At 31.6% G+C, this 21,133-nt stretch overlaps 4 protein-coding genes across 15 annotated transcripts in view; 1 reads left to right on the forward strand and 3 right to left on the reverse strand.

Annotated features, from left to right (window-relative positions):
* Nucleotides 1-110: 110 nt before the first annotated feature.
* LOC139986689 (uncharacterized) lies at nucleotides 111-5,276 on the reverse strand. 6 transcript variants are annotated; one of them, XM_072002202.1, is made up of 7 exons: nucleotides 5,145-5,276; nucleotides 4,987-5,061; nucleotides 2,693-2,934; nucleotides 2,094-2,606; nucleotides 1,917-2,024; nucleotides 1,674-1,823; nucleotides 111-1,600 (listed from the first exon to the last, which is right to left on the reverse strand). In XM_072002202.1, the coding sequence occupies exons 2-7, from the start codon at nucleotides 5,033-5,035 to the stop codon at nucleotides 1,214-1,216; spliced, it is 1,449 nt and encodes a 482-aa protein (XP_071858303.1). In that variant the 5' UTR covers nucleotides 5,036-5,061; nucleotides 5,145-5,276; the 3' UTR covers nucleotides 111-1,213. The 6 variants fall into 6 exon arrangements, with proteins under 6 accessions (XP_071858303.1, XP_071858306.1, XP_071858308.1 ...); XM_072002205.1 differs by lacking the exon at nucleotides 5,145-5,276 and adding an exon at nucleotides 4,372-4,812 and having other exon boundaries at nucleotides 4,895-5,028; XM_072002207.1 differs by lacking the exon at nucleotides 4,987-5,061 and having other exon boundaries at nucleotides 5,145-5,242.
* A 397-nt stretch (nucleotides 5,277-5,673) lies between these two features.
* Nucleotides 5,674-12,858, forward strand: App (Palmitoyltransferase app). Of its 2 annotated transcripts, none has more exons than XR_011799696.1 (10): nucleotides 5,674-6,130; nucleotides 6,294-6,609; nucleotides 6,703-6,863; nucleotides 6,997-7,155; nucleotides 7,230-7,367; nucleotides 7,441-7,595; nucleotides 8,489-8,606; nucleotides 8,682-8,794; nucleotides 8,896-10,518; nucleotides 11,191-11,332. XR_011799696.1 is itself a non-coding variant. In XM_072002188.1 (10 exons), exons 2-10 carry the CDS (start codon nucleotides 6,404-6,406, stop codon nucleotides 11,493-11,495), a joined length of 1,458 nt encoding a protein of 485 aa, XP_071858289.1. In that variant the 5' UTR covers nucleotides 5,682-6,130; nucleotides 6,294-6,403; the 3' UTR covers nucleotides 11,496-12,858. The 2 variants fall into 2 exon arrangements, 1 of the variants encoding a protein (XP_071858289.1); XM_072002188.1 differs by having other exon boundaries at nucleotides 5,682-6,130; nucleotides 8,896-8,998; nucleotides 11,191-12,858.
* A 317-nt stretch (nucleotides 12,859-13,175) lies between these two features.
* Nucleotides 13,176-15,563, reverse strand: LOC139986691 (protein odr-4 homolog). 3 transcript variants are annotated; one of them, XM_072002210.1, is made up of 8 exons: nucleotides 15,409-15,563; nucleotides 15,222-15,331; nucleotides 14,789-14,971; nucleotides 14,489-14,691; nucleotides 14,068-14,419; nucleotides 13,785-13,998; nucleotides 13,536-13,718; nucleotides 13,176-13,456 (listed from the first exon to the last, which is right to left on the reverse strand). In XM_072002210.1, the coding sequence occupies exons 2-8, from the start codon at nucleotides 15,315-15,317 to the stop codon at nucleotides 13,299-13,301; spliced, it is 1,389 nt and encodes a 462-aa protein (XP_071858311.1). In that variant the 5' UTR covers nucleotides 15,318-15,331; nucleotides 15,409-15,563; the 3' UTR covers nucleotides 13,176-13,298. The 3 variants fall into 3 exon arrangements, with proteins under 3 accessions (XP_071858311.1, XP_071858310.1, XP_071858312.1); XM_072002209.1 differs by lacking the exon at nucleotides 15,409-15,563 and having other exon boundaries at nucleotides 15,222-15,402; XM_072002211.1 differs by lacking the exon at nucleotides 15,409-15,563 and having other exon boundaries at nucleotides 15,211-15,351.
* Nucleotides 15,564-16,915: 1,352 nt separating this feature from the next.
* LOC139986695 (cell growth regulator with RING finger domain protein 1) overlaps nucleotides 16,916-21,133 on the reverse strand; it is a 42,249-nt gene continuing 38,031 nt past the window's right edge. For all 4 annotated transcript variants that reach the window (XM_072002222.1, XM_072002221.1, XM_072002223.1 and 1 more), the window contains exons 3-6: nucleotides 20,044-20,215; nucleotides 19,770-19,911; nucleotides 19,352-19,459; nucleotides 16,916-18,934 (exon numbers count right to left, since the gene is read on the reverse strand). In XM_072002222.1, the coding sequence (XP_071858323.1) occupies nucleotides 18,482-18,934; nucleotides 19,352-19,459; nucleotides 19,770-19,911; nucleotides 20,044-20,215 (875 nt within the window). In that variant the 3' untranslated portion in view covers nucleotides 16,916-18,481. The remainder of the gene's footprint in view (nucleotides 18,935-19,351; nucleotides 19,460-19,769; nucleotides 19,912-20,043; nucleotides 20,216-21,133) is intronic.

A 21,133-nucleotide genomic window follows, 5' to 3' on the forward strand; every position in this document is an offset into this window, starting at 1 on the left:
ATTAAGTATATTTCAAGATTTTACTAAAAACAGAATGATAGTACTGCTTAGATAAAAAAAAGATATATTTTGATATTCATTATTAAGGAACGATTAAGGATAATTAAAAATACTTTGAAGGTCATATATTTAAATTTTACATTTAAAAGTCATTTGGCTCGTCACAGTGTTAGCGCAACGTGGAATTGACACTTAGATTCATAATAGAGTGACACGATCATGATTAACATGGTAATGTGGTGTCATTCTTATAAGATTCATATTGTTACCGTTTGATAAACTGTGACAATATTTTGATAATATTGCGTTTTTTACATGTAAGAAGAACTCAATATATTTCCAAAACATTTGATAAATTTTGAATTATGTGTTACTTTTTATATCCTAGCCTAATTAAAGTTCAAATTTTTCACTTATTTTTAATTATCTTATTTCTTATACCTTTTGTGTATAAGCTAGTTTAATATAAAAATACATGATTAGTTTACGAGCTGAGGGAATAGGTGGGCTACCGTGGATGGAATAGCCTAGAAGTATACAGTTAAATCTTACATAATTTGGATCTCGTATAGTTACTAAATAATTATATATTAATCAATAGATGTTGATTTATACTATGAATTATTTCACACGCACATACTGCGAAGACTTGTATATCGTTAATCCTTATTCTTACGCATTTAAATGAAACTTTTAATCAAAATAAATATTTTTCATATCCTGTTCTATGTTCAAGAAATGAATTTAAGTAGCAACGAAACATGACACTTTGGCAATAGTAATCAGCCTCTTTGGTTTTAAAGCCCTGGTATTGCTTTTGTGTTTTTAACATAATAGCTTCGCACTTAAAATTAAAGCCATTATTTTTGTACATAATAAAATGATCAAAACGCATTCACGGTAGTAAATTACACTCACGTACAATTATTGAATTTAATGGAAAAAGAGAATACTGAAGTTATTCATTTAAAATATAATAAAACTAATCAAGCTGTTAATATTTGCTCATTTTCAAAGAAGATGCCACGCGCATCGATAACATTTAATTATTTGGACCAATTTGACATGCTTATGCGAGATTATCCATGCATATACTGTTCTTTCAGTCTATAAATATAATTTTAAAAAGTATGAGATGTCACGTGACATTTACTCTATGAATGAAGTATCAACAAGTAAAAGAACATGTACAATTGAAAAATTATGTAAGGGCTTAAGCATTCGTGTTGCCATTACTCCCATATAAGCTGGGATGTACATATTTGTCATGCAATGTCCTTAAATGCCTTAATAAATTACTTTTTACGTTAAAGCCTTTTTGACAATAGGAACAAAGAAAAGGCTTTTCCCCTGTATGCGTTCTTTGGTGAATTACCATCGATGCATGGCTTGGAAATTCTTTTTTACAAATGTTGCACAATTTTTGATGACTTTGAAGCTTTCTTTGTTTAGGAGGCGCCGAGTTATTCATCACAGCTAACTGCTCTTCTGTATGTTCTGTCTGTATATGGCGTACCCATTCTTGAGGCGTTATGTACATGTCACCACAAAGATCACATTTTAAAGGCGGAAAATCCTTGCTGTCGTCATCCACCTCGCCCTGTAAAAATAATGCATACAATGATAATTTCATTTAACATCCAAGATATTAAGTGATATTTTGTTGTTCTTACCTTTCTCCTTCTTCTCCTACCTTCGGCTATATCAGCGTGTGTCAATTCAATATGTCTTACCCAATCCGATGGCTGATGAAATGTTTGACTGCACATGTCGCATGTTAACGGGGTGTATTCTTCCTCCTCATCTGCGCTATGTACGATTTCCTATAATAATTTGTATTATATAATTTTTTTTTTACTAAAGAAAACTTTTTACACACCTTTTATTCAAGAGAATGTTTTTAAAATACTACGCACCGGTTTTATATCGATCTCATGATCTATCGTTAATGAATCCGATGGATCATCCATAGCTTCTTCCCAAATTGGTTCATCTTTCACCAAAAGATCCAGGTTCAATTCGGTCTAAAACGTGCGATAAAATGAAAATATTTTATTCGATATGATAAATTCTATTAGATAATATCATCTTACATTTTCACCATCTTCGCTTTTAGATTTGTTAGATTCCACATCGCTGTTAGTAATTCTTCTTTTTTTCCCATTGGTCTCCAGAGTTTCGTTATTCTTATTCTGTTCGATATTCTTATTTTCCTCCAAAACTTTCGATCCTGGTTCGCTGTTCTTCTCCTCGATTTTCTCAGTACTCTTTCTCTCTGAGGTAGGTTTCTGAACGTCATTTTGCATTGGTGTAGTCTGTTGCGCATTTTCGACAATTTTCTCTGTACTTGGTTGAACCAATTTGATTTTTTGAATTTGACCGGTTAAAGGTGGTTGCTCCCGTTTGTCTCGATCCACCTTCTGGCTATTCGATTGTACATTCTCCTTTTTACTTCCGCTATTGGATCTCCATAAACCGCGTACACGCAGTATATCGCCTGCTTTTAATACACCCTCTAATTGATCATTTGTCACGGTAGCTTCACCGCTGTACATGTATTGAATCAGAATTTTTAATGTGCGATATCCAATTTCTGTTGGTAATACCTGCAGTATAATGTTACACTATTGACTTATCTCGTATGATTTATATATTAACAGATCAGTAATGGAATGAGGAAAGATATACGAACCACAATTATTGGAGCGTTCGTATTTGCACCGAAATGACATGTTTGAAAAATGTGACTGAGATACGACGAACAAGCGGCAAGGACAAATCGATGAGCCGCCACGTGCCGGCCACAGGACGTTGCTAACAAGACATCTGCGAAGGATTCTGAATGGAGTAACGTCGCGACAGAGCTGTGCAGATGCGCGCCATAACTGTGCCATTTAAGTTGATAATTCTCCGAAGGAACGATGGCCATGTTTTCTGTATCATTAACAAACAGAAAAAAAACATTCTGTTACAGATTTTGTTAGTGAACGATATCTATGTAGTAATACATATATTCCACTGTTGTATTTGTTAAGCCTGTTGCGTCGACCGCGTTTCTTTTACATTCGTATAATTCTTGTATCGTGCATTTCTACCAAAGGAATTTATAAAATAATACACAATAAAATATTGATAGACATTTGCAAATACAAAAAGATAACGATCAACGAAGCTTAATAATTCTAATAATCTCGCAAAAGTACTATTAGATAATAAGAAAAGTAGTATCTCGTATATTATTGTTCCTTTAATATTTGCATATCGTTTCAATAGTAAACAAATAATCGTCATTTCATGATGATTATTATCGATTATCTGATTACTAATATTATATTATACTTAATATTATATTATATTTGAAAGTTGAAAACACTTCGTTTGCAAATTTCTTTCCTTTTTATCGAACTCGGATCGAGGCGTCGAATGTTTTCCAATATATACGTTTCCGTTACTAAAATCACAGAAAAAAACATCACGAGGAAAATTCCTTTGATTACTTATGATGCAGGTTGGCTCGATTTCAATACAATATTAAACAGATTCGAGCGGAGAATGAAATAATTACGCACTCTCTTCGGCACCCCACATTCACACCCTTATCTGAATCCTCGTTAACGTTCGTTCAACGATCGTGTGCACGTTGTACATAATGTCTTTGGAAAAAAGAATCTTACGCGGGACGAAACGTCGTTGTCGCACTCGAAAATCAACGATCTTAGATCGTTTCCATAGCGAGGATCATTGATTGCTCAGCGCGTAAACGGTTGCATGATATTGCCGCTCGTCGCACGAACGTCGAACCACAAAGAACTAAAAATCTCGGCTGTGAAACGTTTTACAGCGCGTCGTTACGTTGTCAACGTGGTTACCTGACGACATCGCCCAGAACTTCGCAACGCGTCACTCGGCTTCACCTCTCTCCCGTTTTTCTTATTTTAATTGTAACACGATAATCCTCGAGATCTGCGGCACCACACAGTGTATCTCGCACGCGTCGTTGGTGTTTTGAAAGGCGCTTCGCGCGGATACGGGACACGGGGCAGATATGAGCATCGAACCGCCGCGTAGGGGCCTAAAAATCGATATTTCGGTCTTTGCTCCATCCTCTCCGGCGGTGCAGCCGTGCTCGCTTTCGCGGCTAGGTAGGGTGCCCCCTGTTCATCATCGATTTTCCCGGCTACCAATCGCACGCATCCATTTATCGCATCGATCGCCCGAGCTGATTTCAGCGTTTGCGTCCGTCCGTCCATCCGCCCGCTCCACGATTCAGACCCGTGCACCCCGCCGCACCCGACCCCTTTCCCCACACCCTGCTCCATATCCTATCCTCTGTTCAACCTCCCACCCTGAAACCACCTCGTCAGCTACTACCTTAAGCCGTATAGACGCGACTAAACGCGACCCTTCACGATCCTTTTCGTCAGCGACGCTGGATACCACGATATCACTTGGCTTGCTTCATCCACGACGTCCCAATGTTGACTCCATTGCCTGTTGATATCCCTCTATCCTTCACGTCACTTCTCGCCACACAATCCTTTTATTATATTCGGTTAATGCTTAATGCTGCGTTGCGACTCAGAGTGCACCGATCACGTTAAAAACGCAAGATCAAAAAAGTCTATTGTCGCCCCTAGCGATGCGTTGTATATTGATTTTTTCAAATTTGCGTAATGATTTTACGACGCGGCGATAAAACTCTAGAGTTTGGGTGAGTGTAACGTGGAACTAGACGAGTGTAATTTTTCTTGTTGCTGAATTCGTTCAATGCAAAAACATATCTTCGTTTGTTGAGTTAGATGACCTTTTTTTCTACAAAAAATTTAAATTCAGATTGGGTTCTTGCTCGGATACGATTAGTAAATAGACATATACGTTATTAAACGGAGCTTACCTATTGTACACTATGTTATTATATTGTTTAACGATCGATTTTTCTTAAAAAATGTAGGTTGTTATTCAATACTATAGTAATGTAAATATTACCGAATAAAATGTAGCGATGTTCGCTCGAATCTCTTTGTAAATAGTTCATTAACCTGAAATGTTGGATCTATAGATCTATGAGGCAATATTGCGGGGTTAGTTTATACATATATGCAGTAAAATTTTTAGAATCGCTGCTGCTTTGTTGCTAAACATACCTGAAGATGGCGTTCACAGTGAGATTCTTCGATTTTCAAGATTCCGTTTGAAAGTGTGCATGTATATGTGACAACGTACTGCATTGCGTCGACGACCCATTTTGCAGTAGGAGCGATAAGTTACACACCTTCCTACCATTAAATAATCAATCCCATAGTTCGAACTATAGTTCTCTATGTGCATAATCAATTTACGTGTACATGGTTATTTCTTCGGTGTATTTCAATCACCATTAGAAACTTATATTATTAGAGTTAAAAATTTATTTTGTATTATTTTCTAGAAAATCTACTCCTTTGTACAAACTCTGGTAGTAATATGTAGAGTGTTTGAAGTGGTATTACGATTTTTATGCGTTCTCGCGCTTTCAAAGTCGCGATTTTCTTTTATCATCGATTTTTCGCTAAAAGCATTGCACTTGAAATCGAAATCGGTTTCTGTACTAGGTCACGTGGCAATAAGATCACGTGGCGCTTCTGCATACTCCGTTAGAGGGAAGCACAGATAATCTCGAGCAAGCACGACGGCCAACAATCCTTTCCCGTAAATACATACATACGTTATTGTCATCAAAGTGAGGTCGATTAACTAAAACAATGCCACGGCTTCCAAAAATATAATGCTCGTCGTGGCATTAAAGGCTATATCGAGAGTGCACAAGTGTTTATATGTCACAGTCAGAAGTGACCTAGTTTACAAATGAATTTTCGCTTCTGAATTTTCTTTGACTATGACCCTGCAGTGAGTGTTCTTGAAGTCGGTGGTCTCCGTGAGACAGTAGCGATACTGTCTCGAAAGTGAGTTCATGGCTGTTTATAGAATGCGGAAGAAAGTAAACGATACCGTTTAATCTGTTTAGAACGAGAATTTTTATGAAATATGAGTGTCATTGTGTTTCCTGCAAATGAAACAATTAGGTTACGTTGACAAGAAACAAGGTCCTTTACAAGTACTAAACAGCATAATAGCATTTTGTATGTCTATGGTAGGAGTTTTAAGATGTTTTATTTATACAAAATAACAATGTGTGTGAAAGCGCACAACATTAATGTTTTAAACTTACACATTTGTGAATAATCTTTATATAGATTAGATAAAATCAAAAAATTCATATGAATCAGTGCAATTATCTATAAAATGTGTTACAGTTCATTGAGAAACAGCAGTAGATCAAGATGAAATATGATTGTTCGAACACTCATATGATGACATTAAATAACCATTACACAACCCTAATGAATTATCTCTTACAAATTGGATGTTACATATTTGTACATACGAGGAGTGCATGAAGCAATTTGCTTACATTCACAAAATGCCACACATAACACGAAAATGGGAACTTTTCCCAGGCAGAAATCGATTTTGCTGTGATGGCAGAGTAATGATGGCACCACAAACTGGAGTATTTTATGTGACTGTGTGCCTCATTGCTGGAACAAGTGGATTATTTTTCGCTTTTGAGTAAGATTATTATTTTTAAAGTAGAAATCACATATAAAACAATATCATATATATCAAAAAATTGTTCTAACAGTTTTATGTATTTTTTTCTAGTTGTCCATTCTTAGCAGTTCATATAACACCTGCTATACCAGTTATTGGTGGTCTGTTATTTATTTTTGTAATGTCTGCTTTGTTTAGAACAAGCTTTAGTGATCCTGGAGTTATTCCAAGAGCAACACTCGATGAAGCTGCCTATATTGAAAAACAAATTGGTACACACAAATATATTTCTTAGAAATAATTTTGATTAGTTTTATGTTTTAATATATTGTAAAGTTATATTCAAGTTTGCATTGATTAATTTTATTACAATTAAAAAATTTGTCTTTTACATTTTGGGTAAAGAGGTACCAAACAATGGTAATTCTAAAATGTACAGACCACCACCTCGTACAAAAGAGGTATTAGTCAAAGGACAACCAGTAAAGTTGAAATATTGTTTTACTTGTAAAATATTCAGACCACCAAGAGCTTCACATTGCAGCTTATGTGACAATTGTGTAGGTATGTATACTTATCATGATTTATTATAAAAAATACTTTTATGAGAATCTAGAAATATGTAATTATATTTTTAGAGAGGTTTGATCATCATTGTCCGTGGGTGGGGAATTGTGTTGGCAGAAGAAATTACAGATATTTTTATGCCTTTATTGTGTCCTTGGCATTTCTTTGTGTTTTTATATTTGTATGTGCTGTTACACATTTAGTAATGCGTAAGTGTATTAATTAAAACAAATGAAAGATATAAAAATTAGATGGTTTAATTTTTTATTTATTTAATTGTAGTCACAAAAGACGTTAGACCATTTTTAGACGCAGTAAGGATATCTCCTGGAAGTGTTGTTGTAGCAGTTATATGTTTTTTCTCTGTATGGAGTATTCTCGGTCTTGCTGGTTTTCATACATATTTAACTACTAGCAATCAGACAACTAACGAGGATGTAAGCATTATTAATTTTAGCCAATTAGATGTGGAATTTAGTTTTAGAAATCTCCCATGGAATAGATAAATAAAATCAAGCGATGACGAGTATACACATCAAACGCAGGGTAGATGCTCCTATTGTAAGTTTTACAACAAAATTAAAGTAAAACAATGATGGCTTATATTATTATTCGAAAAATTAACAATTCATTGTTGAAAAAATTATTGTTATAAAATATTTCAAAAAAGAAAAATTAAAAAAGAATATAAGAAATTCAGTTGGTATTCCTATTGTGGTACTTTTCGAAATAGGGTATCACACAAAGTAGCACTTTACAAATCGAACGCCAGTACTATGACACGTTATGAATTCCATTTTTTGAACAGACGGCAGGTCTTCGAAGTGGATTTATTTTTGGTGATATAACTGGTAAAAATTAGGGAAATGTTTTTTGATGAGACGTTTCGAAGTTTGTGTTTATTGAATTGCATGTTCTTCAATAATTTGTTCAACACATTTGATTAAAAAATTTAATCGACTTAGTTTTGCGTTGTTTTTTTTATATAATACGCCTAAATAAAAAAGCACCTAATGCCTATAATATAGAGAAGTATTTTCCTTAGTATTTCTATTACATAATATACAATTCGGGAATAACCAATACATAGCAGTTTTATTGGCAATATAAAGTAAACATACCACTAAATGACATTTTTATTTCTTCTCACTAAAATTTGGAGTTTTTATAGTAAATGGTAATTTTTTATTTTACACGACGAGTATACACTAAACTCACTGAAGTAAAGTTTATGTTTGACTTGTATACATGTCAAGCGCTGTTAACTGGTTAATAATTATGTATTTGAAATTATTAAACAATTTTAAAATAATTTGTATCATTTTTCTAGATAAAGGGGTCATTTTCAATTAAAACAGGACAAGAAAATTTTAATTTATATAGCCAAGGAAATATATGTGGAAATTGTTTCTATGTGTTATGTGGACCAGCACCACCTAGTTTAATTGGTAATTCACTTTTAAATTCGTAGTATTTCCATTTTAATTTTTGGAGATGTTATTTACCTATATTGATTTTTATAGATCGAAGAGGTATAGTAACTCCCGAATATCGTGCAGAGCAAGAAAGAGTTGGTGGTGACAGTGTAATTACTAATAATAAAACATATGGTACAGTGAAAATCGTACAGCCACAGGTATTGAAATATTTATTGATTTCCTTGTATTTTATATATATATATCGTATTGTATAATATATTATTATTTATATATCGTTTTTCTTTTCTTATCTTTGCAGTCTAATGGTACAACTGTTCAAACAAATCCCAGCCCAGATCTCACAGGTTCCATGAACAATCTCGTTTCTGGTCAGCATTCACCACAAATTGAATCGATAAACGGTGAGTTAAGCCTTCTAAGGCATACCGCTCATTATCCCGAAGATCTTCCAAAATATCCACGTCGATATATTAATGACATTTATGCTCCGGCATACCCTCGGCAACATTGTTTTCAGGAACCTATGAAACATGTAAAGTATGATACAGAAATAACAAACCCAGATTTTCAAAAATATCCATGTAGGTGTGAGGAAAATTTACATAAATATTCTCATAGATGTAGGGAAGAGTATCATAGATGTTCAGATAATAATTTGATATATGATCAATGTGTCGGTGATCAAAAATATAGTATTGATCTTCAAAAATATCCACAAAGATATTCTGAGGATCCTATACGATATAAAATTGATGACAAAACCATTTACACTGATCTCCAGAAATTTCCACAATGCTATTCTGAAGATCCAATACGAATTTCTCAATCTCAGCATACTCTTAAATATAATAACTTGAGATGCACTGTTCATGGTTTAAAATATCCAATATCAAAAAACCTCTTGCCAACTGTTGTAATGTCACGAATATTAGGGGCAGGAGGAATGCCAATTATTGGTCAAAATGCAATAGGACTTGCAGTTAACAGATTTGGTTCAGGACCTTTAACTAATGCTTTTTCTTATGTAGAAAATTCTTTATGTCCAAATGATAGCACTGAAGAAGATCTTTTAAATCAGAGATTTATCATGAGTTCAATAAGCGATAATGATGATATTTAATGTTCTTTAAGATAATTTTCTTTCTTTATGTTTCTTAAATAATATTACTCCATCTATTGAAGAAAATTAAATGGCTATAATATACTTGTTAACAAATTTTTTAGTATATTAGAATCAAAATAATATAAGTTCTAATTCTATCCTTTATTATTAGCAAAAGCTTATATAAATAAAGTTTTGATGTATATATAAATATTAGTGAAGGTAATAATATCTAAAATTACATTTATAATAATAACAAAGGTAATCATTATTATGATGATTGTTCATGTTTTCTCATATTATAACGTATATAGATCTTTATAAACAAAGAACATTCTAGTTGAATTTGATTGTTAACAACAGAGATTTATTTATTTTTTGACTGTTCAATTTGGTATTGGACATATAGATATTTTTTTTAAAAAAAGAGAAAGGAGAAATTAATATTCTTGTTATAATGTTATATATCCTGACTGAGAATGGGACTGAAATATTAGTTTCATTACAACTTTTAATACTTTATAATGATATACTTTTTAAAAATACGCGGATAATTAAAATTATTTGTTTTTACATTATAGAGTATATTCTAAACAAATGATATATGATATATTTAATTCAAAGTCAATTTTACAATGTTAATCTTTAACGTTAAACAAAGATTAATTTGAATATACATATTTGAACCATCATCAAGTATATAAGATAAATTTAAGTTTTTTACCGTTTAGCCGCACTTTTTACATGATTCAATAAATTGTATTTCTTTGTTGTTTAAAAATTACGTCCTGTTATCGAGGGCTCAGAGCATACCGTTTGGTAAGTTAATTTTGCTTTATTCCACTCGTCATTGTGTGTATGTTTAATATGAATGAATTGATATTTATTAATAGTTGTTAATAAACACTTAAACACAATATATACGTCCCACATTATTGGAGACTAATTTCAAAATGTTATATCAATTTAAGGGTTTATGGATTGTGACTAATTAATTAGTTCTTATTACGGGCACTGGGATTGTGAAAATACAATATGTATATAAGTATATGTATAAATAAATATGCACACAGTTTCACATATGTAAGGGATATTTTATAGATTTATGTTCATATGTGTAATATCAAAATTGTTGTATATTATACAGCAATGATTATGTAAGTTATTTATTACTATGATTTTTTATTTTAATCAATATGTACACATAGGAAAAACATTAATATGTCACCTTACTGCCTGGGATATTTTCTTTATTGCAGTTTAATTTTTATTTATCTTATTCATTTATGCAACAAAATTACACGGTCAGTACTGCACTTTTGCAATGAGTTGCATTATATAATTTATGTTGCTAATGAGCGTTTATAACAGCTTATTATTGGACTTCAATGGCAATTATTGAAATTTTAATATTTTTTGTATATTGTATATGACCTGTATATATATTTAAATAATTTTGTACATTTTATTGTTATTAACATTTGTTTTTAGGTAGTACTACAAACAGTGTGAGTCAACTTGTTACCAATGAAGTACCACTAGCATCACTTAATATAGCTCCAATTGATATCGATGAAATCGCTCCGCTGCCTTCCCGTCAAAGTGTTGTGGTTTCATCCACGTTAGATACGTCCTCTATACCTTCGGTAACTGTAACAACACCTTTGTCTGCATCTAGACTTAGATTATTACAAGATACTACCATGATAGAGTCTGCTTTAGACTTAGATTCGCTGGAAGATGCAAGCGTTGGTAGAGGCAGTCAAGCAGGACTTATAAAAATGGGAGCAGTATAAATAACTGAATCTATTTTATCTAGTTAGATTTTATCTAGTTAGATTATAGATTAAGTTTTTATCTAGTTGGATCATAGACTTTTAAAATTTTCGACGCTTATCGAAGAATAGTGCAGGTCGAACTTTACTTTTTCATATTGTACCTATACGTGTATGTACCATCTTACAAATTTAATAATTATTATATAGCTCACAATATGTAGATGCACAAAATCCGTGCAAGAGTAAAAGAGTAGAATTATTATTTGATTTATGACGAATTTATTTAAATTTTAATTAATTTAATAAAGATGTAGCTTGCTGATGTAATATGTCTTTGTTTTTGATCTGCACTATTTATTCATTACATTTAGCATTGTTAACTTCATTCCAGCCATTTACATCTTTCTTTTTTCATTATATGAAATTAGTAAATGAAAATATTCCTTACCTACAATATACGTATATCTACATATAAAATGTGGTGATTTAACATATTATGATACTCTTACTGTTATACATAAGCAGATGATATGTGAGTTAAGGAAAATGTACTGTTTAATCATGTCTTAACATAAATTTATATCTATTTTTCTGTTACTATAAATCCAATTTCTTATTTTTGTCATGCATTGTATTGGAGTAACAAATTTCATTTTTAACTGCAGTAATATGTACATTTCGAAATCTTCATCAAATAAAAATTTATCATTAAATATTGAATTGAAAGCACTGAGAAAAAGTGTGGTAGTTAATATGTGTGCAAATTGTATTATTAGAAAATGTTTATATGCATTTAAGCGAATACTACTAAAAATCAGAGAAACTATAATTCTTAAAAATTGAAATCTTAATTTTATTACAAACTAACTGCTACTAAAAGTATGAAGTATTATTTAATCTTACTTTTCTACATTCGTAAACTTTTTCATAATTATCCCTTTTATTCAATTTGCTATGTACAGTGTAAAGAGAATTTTGTAAATATAAGAATTTTCATATATATTAGCATAGTTTTGCAAGCATTTGAACAATTTGTTATAAAGCAAAGTGAATTGTACCAAGCATTTTCAAAATAGGAATATCACTGCCTCATTTATAAATAATTTATGCGTCGCCATTGCATGTCATTATTTAATTTGATGTAATCAGAAAATAGAAATTATTTATACAATGAATTAATGAAAAAAGAAACGATTTTACTAGTTGTCATTTTATCTTATACTGATTGCCATTACATTAATTTTGAGAGTATCTTTTTTGTACATATATGCGTGTATAATATCATATGTATATACTGTGTAGATGTTATTATGATAAGATAATGTACTATAAGTTAAAAATATACCAATATGTTCTATCATATTAAACCTACTTTAAAATTCTTTAGCAGGTATAAGATGATGATGATGCACATAGATAATGATTAGTACTCCTCAAAGTGTAGAAATTAAGTACTATAGATAATAAGTAAAAGTATCTTTATTCAGTTGTTTTACATCAATTGTATGTATATTTAATTATGATACAAAATATTGGAATAAAATTATTGATACAGTGTTATTTTTCGTAGATATTTTTAATTATACATAACTTATAATATAGGTTAATAATTTAATACTTTTACACAATAATTTGCAGACAATGCGATCGATTGAAGTCTATATGCATAAATATATCATCATCATGTTAAAGCAAATGTTGTTTTTATTTATTATCGTTTTATTTTGTACTCCCAACATCACGATGATTTGTGTTAAAAAAATGTACATATATTATATTTTACATATTATAGTAAAATATAAATTCGTTCTTTTATAAATATTAATAAAGCTTTTCCACTATAATAGCAAGAATTACGAATAAAAATGCAATACTGAAACTTGCAATGTATATTTGTGTTTGATAGTTCCCAAATGAATCTGTATTAAGATCAACAGTTTTCACATCAATTTTATTTTGAGAGTAGAATTCTGTGGGATCTGTTAAAAAAATTTTATGTTAGTACACATACATATATATAAATACATATAATCTTTCAATCAAGTATGTAATACTTACCAGCTTCAAATTCAATGTCTTTTTGAATATTACATTTCCGAATCTCTAAGTCTAGGATTTCTTCCAACGATAAAAGAGCTTCTTGAGGTACCTCACCAGGAAATATGTAGTCTGAGAATATTACCTTACTGTCAGGCAATCCTACTAATACTCTTCTTGGAGGTTCGTGTAACGTTACATATTCTGAGAAAGTAATAAAATGAACAATTTTGTATAACTATTTAATTTCTTATATGGTGAAATAAATACCTTCTGGAGATCCATTTTCTTCTTCAATCAAACTATCCCAATGCATTTCAAATCTACTTGCTAATGACCTTATTATGTCTTTCTTTATTACGACTATAGCTTCTTCGACATTTGCTTTTTGATGGACGAAACTTCTACTTACTAATTGACCAACCAAACGTATAGATGCATTGCATGATGTTATCCTCACATCTGAGTTAAGATTCTGTTCATGCTAATAATTCACAAGATAAACTGTTATATTTATTTATATTACTATATACTATTAAAGACAAGTACTTACACATGGAACAAATAAATGAATTTTAATTAATTGGCCATTATTATTTTTTTCATTATTTCTACAATTTCTTTCATCTTTCTTGTCTTTACTAATTAGCTCTAGTCTATCATCTGAGGATCGAACTTCCCCTTCAATAACAACAAAGGAAGATTCAATGATATCTGATATACTCTTTAAAATATTTTGTAGTTGTTTTTTAAGAGATTCTGGATCTTCATTAGTAGCAATGAGAAATAGATGATCAAAATTAACAAATGTTTCAAATTGATGCCATTTGGTTGCTTTATCTTGAAAATTCCAATCTACTGGTTTTAATATTTCATTATGGATTTCTATAGATTTACAAGTGTATCTAAAAAAAATAATAGAAAGTTAAACAATGATGAAAAATAATTGTTAAATATATTACAATATATCATACTTTTGTGTAACACTATTTAAATTTAAGATAAGATGTTCTTCATTATTATCCTCACATAAATATTTATTACATGATAAACTTTTTTGCATTGTTGTAAGAATAAATTTTAGTTTTTGTATATTATTATTATTATGTAAAATATCTTTTGGACCAACAATAAATATTCCAAGGACATGTATTCCACCAGGTAACATTCTAATAACCTGTATTGTAACAATAATATTAAAGATCATTTACTTTTTATGATTCTAAATTTTAATTACATTTATTTGATATATTTCAAATGAAAAAAATACATACATGTTTAGCATGATCTGCAATCCAACTCTCTGGTATATCTTTTACTGCTTTAATGTGGTTTTCAGTAGCAATATTTTGTTCAGATTTTGTTGTGGAACTAAGCAATGTTTCTTCCATCACGTTTTTACCAAGGGGTGGTGGTGTTCTTGCTAAGTGCACAATATAATCTTCTTGACCAGCACTCTGTAATATCAATCATAATTTATGTTAGATGATATACAATGAAATAATTGAAACTTTAACAATATTCCAACCTTTCATCTACAGCAACAATTCCAAGAATATAAGTTAAATAAAATTGTATGTATTTCGACAAAAATTCTATAAAAATGTACGATTTATATTAATTGAAATGATTTAAAAGAGTCTGTTAAGGAGTACATATGTTAGGACAAATGACAAGACGTGAAATTGGAACATACAAAAATCGAACCTGTCCCATAATTAGTCCTATTGTGTATTCATCTGGTTTTGCTAATGACGTCAAATAACCATGAAGACGTAGTTCTGCATATACAGTTCGTCTCATTGCTTTTGATGTTTCTGTAAACACGTAAATTGTATCACAACCTACTATGTTAATGTTACCAGTGTTATCACTGGTTGTACAGCGTACAAACCATTGACTAAGAATAGGATAGACTATGCATGCAATTTAAAAGAGTGTTCCACAGGCCCTGGATCGGGCTACACAAGCTACGTAACCTCTCATGACATTTTATTATCACATGTGACATTATCGGTTCAGTATAGAATAAGATACCAACGCTACTGAAATGGTAGGAATTATAATTAATGATATTATAAGGAAGAGAGATAGGAAAAAAAATGAATTATTTGTTAATAAACCAATGCTGAAAGTTACAAGAATACCGTTAAGATTCTCTGACAATGAGGATTCAATAGAATGGCTGGCGATTGAACGGTAGATAAATTGCGAAGCACAAATTGAGGAAAATCTAAGGAAAATCTTTCGAGAAATAAAATTGGAAAATAAATGTGCTCAACTGTTGAAAGAAAATAAAGATTTGATATTTTCGTTTCATCTTCACAATCTTCCTCCTGTTTTTTTATTATTATTTCACTGGATGCCAAATGAGAGGTGTCGTCTGTTTTTAATATAATTTGAAATGTTGATCTTAATATAATCCTTTTAACTTTAACAATATCAAAATTCATAGAATTAATAAATTTGCGTCAGTAACGAAAGTAAGATGGATAAAAAGCGTGGTTAGTTACGGGGTTACACAATTCAGCCGTTACGTCTTCATGTCTTTACATCTTACCAATAGTCAATTGTTTTTTCTATTTTTATTGTTTTCGCAAATGGACACGCATGTAAAACATATACCAGAGATACATATGTTTTATCAGAAATATTATTCACTGTTCGCCGATCTATTATTAAAAAATTGATATTTAGGTTTTACTATAACAAAAACATTATCTCGACAAAAGTAAATTTAATGTTTAAATCTAAAACATTATCGCGTATAAAAAATATATTAAAGTTATTGCACCATTCCACTGATCCATTATCGTTTGAAAGCGAATATTCTCTTTTCTTCTCTAAAAAAATATAGTTAACGATTCATTTCTCCTTAGGCAACTTACAATTAATTTCATTATTGCGCGATTTTGTCATTCTCATACTTGTCTACTTCGGATAGAAAAGTAGATATGAATTTTTTCGTAGAACTGTACAATTAAATAGGTTCTTGTTTATGCTATTGTCCGACTAAACAGAGTAGATCCCTAACTTGAAACTTAAATATATAGGTTCTTATATATGCTAAATTACAATCAAACAAGGCAGATCCCTAATTTTATAGGTTTTTGTATATGTTAATGCTCGTTCCTTTTAACACTTGGCCGCATGGTGCAGCACCTGTACTGTGAAATAACTAGAGCTACGTGCATAAACAGTCTCATTTCCTCTTTGATTATATATATCGCAAATATCCGTGGTAATGCGAAGAAAGTCAAAGATTGATGGTTGCTTTTTTTAGACATCTAGGACAAATATTAAATAATTAATAAATTGTTCCATGTTTTAATAGTTATATTTCTATATTTAGAAATGTAACTCTCGTTGTCAGGATGCATGCGTTCATGAACAATAGGGCATGACAGCATGAATACGCTTTATTAAATAAATTATATACAGGTTCTCTCACATACAGACATTGTCGCATTATCAAAATGCTACATACTTACTAAATAAAATATAAATTATAATACGAAAAGATCTTCGACTACAATAACATTGACTTTAGAGGCCTTTACTGCTGAATCAACATGTGTAATTCCAAATACTCTTGTTCTTTCACATATTGAGGCTTGCAATTATATCTTATTATCATAAGTAAATAAATTTTTTAAATATCATCTTGCTGATTCTGTTGTCATAAAAAAAATTTTGTTCAAAGAAATTTTATGAAAAGGGTATAAAATTTTGATTTCATTACAAACCCCAAGTAAGAGAGTATCATCATTCTTTATGCAAGTGCCAAAAAGATATAAAAAAAGGCTAACGTATGTATCAAATGTGAAATCTGAAAATGATTTCATGTTCCTTTTTCGTACCAATTCCTTCTCCTTTGTTGTGTCCTCCATCCAGGACTCTTTCATATATCTGGTTTATAATAATAGATATTATTAGAATTATCACAGTCTGTGTATTTACAGTTTAAACGTTAACGTAATATCCTTCTTAAATTAATTTAGCAGCGTTCTTTTTTCGTGTGATGTTGTTTTGAAAAGAACTTTAAGGGAATTAGCTCTATCGTTGTGCATGGACGGCAGAGCATTACGGAAGAGAAAAAATATCTTCAATTTGTATGAGATAAAAAGAAAAATAGGGAAAAAAATACTTTAAAGGCATGCATATCGGAACTAATGTTTCTATAGCTACTGGATAAATCTGCGTATCGTATGAAATAATATCAATAACTTAATTATTAATTATATCTTAAAGTTGGACATGTCTTATTTGTATCTTGTATTTACACCTTAAATATTTATACAACGTTACGCGATAAAAATCTGAAACGTTTTTCTGTACTTCTTCTTTTTTTATCAAACATTTTCCGTTTTGTTTTCTATATATTTGGACGTTAACAAATTATCCGTTTTTTTAAATTCCTCAATCATTGAAGATCGTTCAAACGCCCAACAGAGTAACATATTCTATTTAACTTATACGGCAGAGACATATAATTAATAAAAATAGAAGAGATACGATAACTTTCTGAAAATTATACAAGTAACGAACTGAAGGAATCATAAATTATCACAACTATGACTCACTCATGCTCATTTAACTCTCCATAAAACTTTCATCAAGAGAAAAAGATATCAATATCTCACGAGTCCAAAGATGATAATTCTGTTCAGAAATTTCATTTTCTTGTACTTGTAATATCCGTTCTTCTTACTGTCTTCCACATGAATTAATGCCCTGCCTATCTTTCTCAGATTTCTTCCTTAAAAGAAATTTGTAATGATCTTATTTCAAGGACCTTCCTCTCACCAAACTTCGATTGAATTCACAGGAATTAAAGACTCTAAATAAACTATTCTCCAACCAAAATGCACAACTTTCTCAAGCAGTTGGATAAACAAATGACAATCATTCCGTTTTATCGTATTCTGCACGCTGTACATTTTAAACATTTTAGAATACCAAGTATTCTATCGTGCGAATCCAAGAAAATCTGTGAGTCTATCGTTCCAATCGTGAAGCCAGTGAATGGGTCCATGGCTCGGTTGCCTCTGTTTGCAGGGATTGATCTCTGACTCCAAGGGCATGTATTCCTCGCCCCTGATGCAGAAATAACTCTTTATCGGGCTTCTACACATTGGACACCGATCTAGTTTGCCAAAGCAGGATGCGCAAATACAAGTATGTCTGCAAGGCAACAGTGCACGCGAAAGAGGAAAGTATTGGCAAACGACGCAGAGTTGTTCTCCGGCTGTGTTCCATAACGATCCCTCGGGATCGCCGGTCCCGGAGGCAACCAATGCACCTCTAGTCGAGCTACCGTTGTTGTTACAAGGTTCTGCGAGGGCTAGAGCTGAGCCTAGACCCGAAGACACGTCTCCTTCATCATAGTTCGTCGAGTTACCGGTAGCTAGGTATAGTTGCTGCAACAGAAATAGTTTCATCAGTACAGAATTTAATTTGTGCTTGAGATAGAACTATGGTGTGTCTCATAAAACTATGAAACCATCGTAAAATCTTCAATCTTTCAAATCTTCAATATAGGTATCAGGTACCAGATACAATACAAGAAAATGATTAAAAAATTGATTAGTTAGAGTGATAAAAATTATCGTTACAATTTTATTTTATTATTCTCTAAACTCAACTTTTGTGCAATAAAATGTTCTGTTATACTTATATACACTGTTATAGAACAAGTATAAACTATTTCTTTGAAGAAAATTACTTCTTATCACGTTAATATATAAAAGTATATAACACAATATATAAAAATTGGAAGTTTTCGAGTAGTTTTCTTGAATTTGAATTAAAATTTGAATTTGAACACAGAGGCTTACCTTAAGACAAGACAATTGACCATTCGCCTGTTTCAGATATTGCGCCAAGATCGAGGTTGGTAAAGTGCACACGCTGTCTTTGATGTGGACAACGTTTACCAGAGCCACCTTGCAAAGAAAACAAAACCGTATAAGCTAATGCAGTTGTAATATTTGTATTTAAATGTCCGTTTGGTTTAATGAGAAACCGAGTTTAATTAATGATAATAGGATTTTAATCTAGTCACGCAACGCTTGTTATATTTCGACAATATACATTAAAGTAGCTGCTCCTTTGCATTTCACTTTCAGTTATACGTTATTTTCCGCATTACAATTATCATTGTATTTACAGAATTTAAATCGTTTCATAAAAGTTCTAGGATAAATTAGCAATTAAGATGACCGATGTTCTTGTAAAAATTCAGAAGATACCCACGGTCTCGTCTGGATGAGGATCTCCATTATCCCTGCGAGTTAAGAAGATTACTAAAGGATAACAAAGTCTAGGTGGTGTCCCAAGTTCTAATTCTGGCGCCGGAAGCGACAATCTCAATGTTTCTTCCCCGTGTGGTTGTCTACTGTATTTCTCGATCAAGAAATTATCATTGGTATCATTAACGGTAATGTTAATTACGATACAAATATTTACAAATTATAAAAGATAATTAAAAAAAAAGAATAAGAATTAAAATTATTTTAGAAAAGGATACGTTTGTAGTGGCGTGAGATACTGCGCGTGACCTTGGAGAAGAGTGCCGTTCAAGGACGCGTCTCTAAGGGTGCTCCAAGGTTTCCAAAGCGCCAAGTGAAGTTCCCTTATACTGACGCCCCAAAGCGCCTGCAGAGAGTACTCGACTTGACTTGATACTTCGCATTCTACCTCTGTAACAAGAAAGTAAGAGGATATTTTAGTATTATATCTATATACAGGGTGATGTATCAATAATGTTATAAGATTTAAAACTTGTTCATATAAAAGATATATTCTTATAAATAAAAAGATATTTAAGGATCATTTGTTACTGTTACAGCGTGGAATCCTACTTTTTACTGACTAAATTTATAGTTCTATTGCTTTTAAATTTTCTCCTCGAGCATATTATCGTTAATTCACACAAATGATTATTATACAAGTAATACATTCATTATCTTCTACGACTACTTGATAATCATGGAAGATCATGGAAAATCAGAAGCTAGTGGAACGACTATATACCTACTGAACGTTTGTTTTATTGTAACATAATAAGAGCTGAGAGTAACTTAAGAAAAGAGTTTCGCAGCGATATGTTAACCGTATTATTTCACATCGTGACGTTACTCAAAATGATTATGTAACAAGCCTACTTTCAATCTTTTTTTCCCTCTCGTCTGGTTCCAAGATATCTCGGCCAACGGGGTTTCCAGGTCATGCGTGAGAGGACAAACCACAACGTACTTCCTGCAGGTCTAATTTTCACGAATGCTCATTGTCCTCTGTGAAGGAGTACCTAGGAACCCTACTCGTTTCGTGGTTATTAGAGTACCATTTACGATCTCTGCTTCTACTATCTAGATCTCTTGTGTTTCAATATAATAATTGGCTGGCAGCTGCGTCATATCAGCCTTTCAAAGGCTGTATTAATCAACTGCATAAATTGAAAAATGGAGGAAAGTGATGTGAAGTTACGAGCGTTATCTTGGAATTCTTTATGCCATCTTCTTGCTTGTCGAGAGACTGATTGAAGAAAATCACATCGGGGAATTTACTAAAAGCGGACTCGATTAATTCGAGACGATGATGAAACTATTTCGAAGCTT

Source organism: Bombus fervidus, chromosome 4, assembly GCF_041682495.2.
Source record: "Bombus fervidus isolate BK054 chromosome 4, iyBomFerv1, whole genome shotgun sequence".
In the NCBI taxonomy this organism is placed as follows: domain Eukaryota; kingdom Metazoa; phylum Arthropoda; class Insecta; order Hymenoptera; family Apidae; genus Bombus; species Bombus fervidus.

Bases quoted from the DNA above. Each gene is read 5' to 3' on its own strand.
- LOC139986689 (XM_072002202.1), bottom strand. From the start codon at position 5,035: ATGAACTATTTACAAAGAGATTCGAGCGAACATCGCTACATTTTATTC. The intron at 2,935-4,986 runs GTAATATTTACA...TTAATGATACAG, and splicing joins ACATCGCTACATTTTATTCG to AAAACATGGCCATCGTTCCT. The intron at 2,607-2,692 runs GTTCGTATATCT...ATTATACTGCAG, and splicing joins CGAACGCTCCAATAATTGTG to GTATTACCAACAGAAATTGG.
- App (XM_072002188.1), top strand. From the start codon at position 6,404: ATGTTACATATTTGTACATACGAGGAGTGCATGAAGCAATTTGCTTAC. The intron at 7,156-7,229 runs GTATGTATACTT...TTATATTTTTAG, and splicing joins CTTATGTGACAATTGTGTAG to AGAGGTTTGATCATCATTGT. The intron at 8,795-8,895 runs GTATTGAAATAT...TTATCTTTGCAG, and splicing joins TGAAAATCGTACAGCCACAG to TCTAATGGTACAACTGTTCA.
- LOC139986691 (XM_072002210.1), bottom strand. From the start codon at position 15,317: ATGAGACGAACTGTATATGCAGAACTACGTCTTCATGGTTATTTGACG. The intron at 14,692-14,788 runs GTATGTATTTTT...GTTACAATACAG, and splicing joins TTGCAGATCATGCTAAACAT to GTTATTAGAATGTTACCTGG. The intron at 13,999-14,067 runs GTAAGTACTTGT...GTGAATTATTAG, and splicing joins TTCATTTATTTGTTCCATGT to CATGAACAGAATCTTAACTC.